At 39.7% G+C, this 5,228-nt stretch overlaps 2 protein-coding genes across 2 annotated transcripts; both read right to left on the bottom strand.

Annotated features, from left to right (window-relative positions):
* Window positions 1–1,738: 1,738 nt before the first annotated feature.
* Window positions 1,739–2,419, bottom strand: LOC139863703 (uncharacterized). Its single transcript, XM_071852310.1, has 2 exons — window positions 2,162–2,419; window positions 1,739–2,071 (listed from the first exon to the last, which is right to left on the bottom strand). The coding sequence occupies exons 1-2, from the start codon at window positions 2,417–2,419 to the stop codon at window positions 1,739–1,741; spliced, it is 591 nt and encodes a 196-aa protein (XP_071708411.1).
* Window positions 2,416–4,593, bottom strand: LOC139863702 (uncharacterized). The gene is made up of 5 exons (XM_071852309.1): window positions 4,398–4,593; window positions 3,932–4,146; window positions 3,605–3,668; window positions 3,151–3,386; window positions 2,416–3,012 (listed from the first exon to the last, which is right to left on the bottom strand). The coding sequence occupies exons 1-5, from the start codon at window positions 4,591–4,593 to the stop codon at window positions 2,416–2,418; spliced, it is 1,308 nt and encodes a 435-aa protein (XP_071708410.1).
* Between the last annotated feature and the right edge of the window lie 635 nt (window positions 4,594–5,228).

Genomic DNA, 5,228 nt, shown 5'->3' with positions numbered 1-5,228 from the left:
AATACAAAACTAACTGCCCAACTCACCGTTGCGGTAACCGCGCACGTGCAGGCGGAAGAGCGTATCAATGTTCTGATGTTTAAAAGGCAGCAAGAGGAGGATCAGCATGTTGCTGAAAAAAGATTTATGGAGTCTGAGATTGCATCACTGTCTGCGAAACTGGAGGAAGCAAAGGGCCATGTCGTGCTTTTAAATGAAAGCTTCAGTGACTGGATTGCGTCCCAGGAGTCATGGGGCGCGAAACACGATGCTATAAAGGTGGAGTATGACATTCTCCGAAAGGGTTTACTGAACATTGTCCAGCATGCTTTCCACTGCAAAGTTGTTGAGCAGCAATTTGGTGCATCCATGGTTGCCGCACGTGCGTATGAGCGAACCCTGTTCTGGAATGTTGTTCGCCAGGAGTTGTATGTACCCCCCGTGATTCCTCCAAATATTGCTGAGCTACTCTCTTACGAAGCCAAAGAAAAGTGTTAAGAAGCTTGTGCCCGACTTCAACAAATTCCGATCCCCGTCTACAATTTCTCATCAATGATCCAACCATCTCTACACAAGAGATAATCAATGACAAACTCGACTGAGTTTGTTATGCTACCCCCGATGGATATTATTTATCCATGTTTGGGTGGCGCTTTTTGCTAGTGAGGGATGGGCCTTGCAATCTTGGAGGTTTCGCATCCCTATATTATATTTTTATTTTATGTTTAAAGCAGGGTATGCATCTGATCGCTGCGTGCGAGGATGGCATACTCTCCTTAGTGTAGGGCAAACGTTCCATCCAATGCCACCCCCTTTTTACTTTTTATCGTATATTAGGTCAAATTTTGGCACATGTCCCGCTTTTATGCTAAGCGGTTGTCTTTATATCTTCTAACTGTAATTTGTTAGCTTTGATTGAATATAATTCGATATCTCTTTTGGTTAAAGTGCAATTATTGCGTTTTTATGAAATCACTATGGCGGTTATAATGATTCGTTACAATTTTATGCATTCAATAACTCATGTTTAGAATAAATGACATGAATGCATGACGGGAACGACCCTTCAATCATTTCACGATCTTTTTATTCTTGCGCTAACAATCCAATATTTTACGCAAAAGTAAGCAAACCAATGCTTATAAGTTTATACTCAAGACTTTTATAAAAAAATTTATAAGTATGTACGCATATACAATCCAATGTAATTTACCCGTACTATAGAAAAACCAATGTCTATACTCAAGAGTCTTCCGGCCACGCCAATGTCTGGGTTATTTAAACAAGTAACCCAAACTTGTGTTTTATAGTCTAGACTGCGCAAGTCTCTATCTTACGCGGTGTACGAGCGTTTGAAACAAACCAATGTTTTACTACTGTTACCATTAAAAATAGTATTAGTAACCAAACTAAACTATGCCACTTGAGACTCGGAGTGTATCCCTATGCAGCTTAATGGGCATGCAATCAACAAATATAAAAATGCATAAGTTATTGGCTTAAATTGCATGATTCAATTTATTTCAAACATATCACTTGACCAACACTTAGTTGTCATGTTTACAATGGAAAATAAAAAAATTTACATATTAAAAACTTTAAACAGTTATTTGGGGTGATCAATCCCTCTGTAGTTTTTTCATACGTAGCACCATTTCAGTGTTTGCGCATGCCAAGTGCGTTTTATAGCGTTTCTATCTAAACTTGCTAGTCGATACACCCCTGTATCGCTTACGTCAATAACTTTGTATGGTCCTTCTCATTTGGGTCCGAGTTTACCCGTGTCTTCTGCTCTGCTTGCTTCATTCTTTCGCCATACCAAGTTATCCAATTGGAAAGATAATGGTTGTATGCGCTTATTATAGTAGCTTGTGATTCTTTGTTTGTTGATTACTTCTTTTATGGCCGCCATTTCCCTGCGCTCTTCAACTAAGTTTAGATTTTCACGCAGTTCTTCGCTATTGCTACTTTCATCAAAGGAAGCTATGCGCATAGTTGGCACATTTATTTCAGCGGGTATTACAGCCTCAGACCCGTACACTAAACTAAAAGGTGTTTCATTGGTCGCGCCTTTTGGAGTTGTGCAGTGCGCCTACAGTACATTCGGCAGTTCATCTATCCAACCCCTTCGGCACAATCCAAGCCTTGCTTTGATTCCTAACACGATATCTCGATTTGTGACCTCACACTGACCGTTCTCCTGGGGGTGTGCAACTGATGTGAATGTTTGCTTTATGTTTAGCTCTTGGCACCAATCGCTGAATGGATTACCCTCAAGCTGTGTACCATTGTCACTTACTATTTCATTTGATATTCTAAACCAACAGACGATATTTTCCCATACAAACAGATTTGTTTGCCCGAAATTGTTTTCAGCGGTTTGGCTTATACCCACTTTGTAAAATAATCCATGGCCACTACCAAAAACTTTACACCTCATGGTCCTGCGGTGAATGGCCCCACTATATCAATTGCCCATTTACAGAATGGACATGGAGACGTGACCGGTATCATTGGATGTCGCGGAGCTTTTCTTACTGGTGCGTGCAGCTGACATGACTGACATTTGCGTATTACCTTTGCGGCATCTCTGTACATTGACGGCCAATAGTATCCGAGCCGCATTATTTTGGACGCCACTGTTTTGTGCCCTAAGTGCAAAACGCACATTTCCTCGTAAACTTCATGTATGATTGACTCTGCTTGAGTTGGATTAAGAGACCGCAAATGGGGTCCCAAGAAAGACTTTCTGTATAGAATTCCTTTGTCTAACAAATACATCGGTGCTTTCATTTTAATCTTTCTTGCTTCTGTTGAATCCATTGGCAATGCACCTTTATTCAGAAACTCCACTATCAGTGTCATCCAACTCTGCTCCTCTTCCTCAACTGCGGCAGATACACCGTCTGTGTCAATGGATTTAACTTTCACTTCCTCGACCCAAATTTCTTTCTTAAAATGGCTGAATATTAAGGCGGCTAGCTTGCTGAGAGCATCCACTTTTTTATTTAATGTTCTTGAAACCTGAGTTATCTGGAATAAATCAAAGTCTACTGCAAGCTCTCGCACAATTTTCAGATATTTTTGCATCGATTCATCATGTGCTTCAAATATCCCGTTGAATTAGTTTGCAACTAGCTGCGAGTCAACATATACGGACAATTCTTTTACCTCCAAATATTTTGCTACCCGTATTCCGGATAACAATGCTTCATACTCAGCTTCATTGTTTGTTACAGGGAAGCTAAAGCGCAGCGCGAAGATATATTCTTCTCCTTCTGGACTTTTTAGGACTATTCCTGCCCCTGCGCCTTCTGGACCACAAGCCCCATCTGTGTGCATTTCCCACAGCTGCTCGGGCGGAGGTGGTATTTCTTTTGATTCATGCGAGACTTCGATATCTCCAGCTGTTTCAGCCAGGTAATCTGCTAAGACTTACCCTTTTACCGCACTTCTTGGTGAGAAGCTTATCTCATGCTCACCCAATTCAATAGCCCATTTGGCCATGCGACCAGAATTTTTTGATTTATATAGCACCTGCTCAACAAGTGTCAGCGAATGTAAACTTGCTAGAATTTATCAAGCAATTTTAAGTTTTTTGACAATACGTTATTTTTTGTCATACCTGCTTTATTGGCTAGTCTGTTAGGACCATTATTGGATGCACTTGGAAATATCTTTTTAAGCTTCTAGCCATATGCACGAGTGCATAAACCAGTTTTTCAATTGCAGAGTAGTTTAATTCGCTTCCTGTTAAAGCTTTGCTAACAAAATATACAGGCATTTGTACCTGTCCGCACAACATAATATATATATATATATATATATATATATATATATATATATATATATATATATATATATATATATATATATATATATATATATATATATATATATATATATATATATATATATATATATCAACTAGATTTTGATTTGAAGCGCATACATGTCCCCTGTTTGCTATCAATACTGAACTTATTGTTTCTTTTGATGCTGCTAAGTATGGTATCAATGTTTCTTCCGTAATCGGCGCATTCATTGTTGGAAACTCTTTGAACAACTTTTTCATTTCCTGAAATGCCACTTCTGCCTCCTCTGTCCATTTGAAATCTGTTTTCTTTAAGCAGTTTTTTAATGTCCCGAAAAAGGGGAGCGATCGCTCTGCAGATTTTGATAAGAACCTTGTTAATGCCGCCAATTTACCCGTTAAACTTTGCACTTCTTTTTTATTTCTGGGTGACAGCATATTTTTGATTGGCTCTATTTTCTTTGGATTTGCCCGTATCCGCGCTCAGTTATTATATGACCAAGAAACTTTCCTTCCTCTTCTCCAAAACTGCACTTCGACGGGTTGAGCTTCATATTTATCTATCTTAACGATGCAAACGTTTCTAATATATCTTCCAACAAACCTTGTTCTGTTGTGCTTTTTATCACCAAATCATCAACATACGCTTCCAAATTTCTGCGAATTTGACCTTTGAAAGCCTTGTCTATTACGCGCTGGTATGTTTCTCCCGCATTCTTTAGACCAAATGGCATCTTGGTATAGCAGTATATTCCCTGGCTTGTGTGAAAAGCAGTTGTATCCTCATCATCTGCTGCCATCTATATCTGATAGTATCCTTTGTACGCATCCATAAAACATTTATATCGGAAGCCTGCCAGCGACTCGACTTTACAGTCTATTTCGGGTAGAGGATAATTATCTTTGGGACAGGCTTTGTTAATGTCCGTGAAGTCGACACACATACGCCACGACCCATCAGGATTTTTTACCATTAACGGATTTGCTACCCACGTTTGGTACCTTACCTCTCGTAATATATTTGCTTTGACCAACTTGTCAGTCTCCGTTTTCAACCATTCGCTTCTTTCCGGTGCCATACCGCATTTCTTTTGTCGTACTGGCGTCAGACTTGGATTTGCATTAAGTTTATGCTCAGCAATTTCTCTTGGTACGCCAGTCATGTCTGCTTCTTTCCATGCAAAGACATACGTATTAGAAGCTAATATGTTACGAAGCTTGAACTTTGTCTCATCGAATAATCCTTCGCCGATTTTTATTTTTTGCTCTGGATATCGCGGATTTGCGATAATCATGCAGCTTCGCAACTGTTCTGCCTCGCTCAGCTGTTTTTCTGCTTGTTCTACGGCTGCAACATTTGCATCGAGTTTTTCTGACCTTATCGTTGCAATTCCTAATGGTGTTGGGAACTTGATGAGGCCATGCACTGTGGAAG

Source organism: Rutidosis leptorrhynchoides, chromosome 8 (assembly GCF_046630445.1).
Source record: "Rutidosis leptorrhynchoides isolate AG116_Rl617_1_P2 chromosome 8, CSIRO_AGI_Rlap_v1, whole genome shotgun sequence".
Classification (NCBI taxonomy): Eukaryota; Viridiplantae; Streptophyta; class Magnoliopsida; order Asterales; family Asteraceae; genus Rutidosis; species Rutidosis leptorrhynchoides.
Note: the sequence above shows the minus strand (reverse complement) of the source record. Positions and strands in the feature narration are given on the sequence as shown.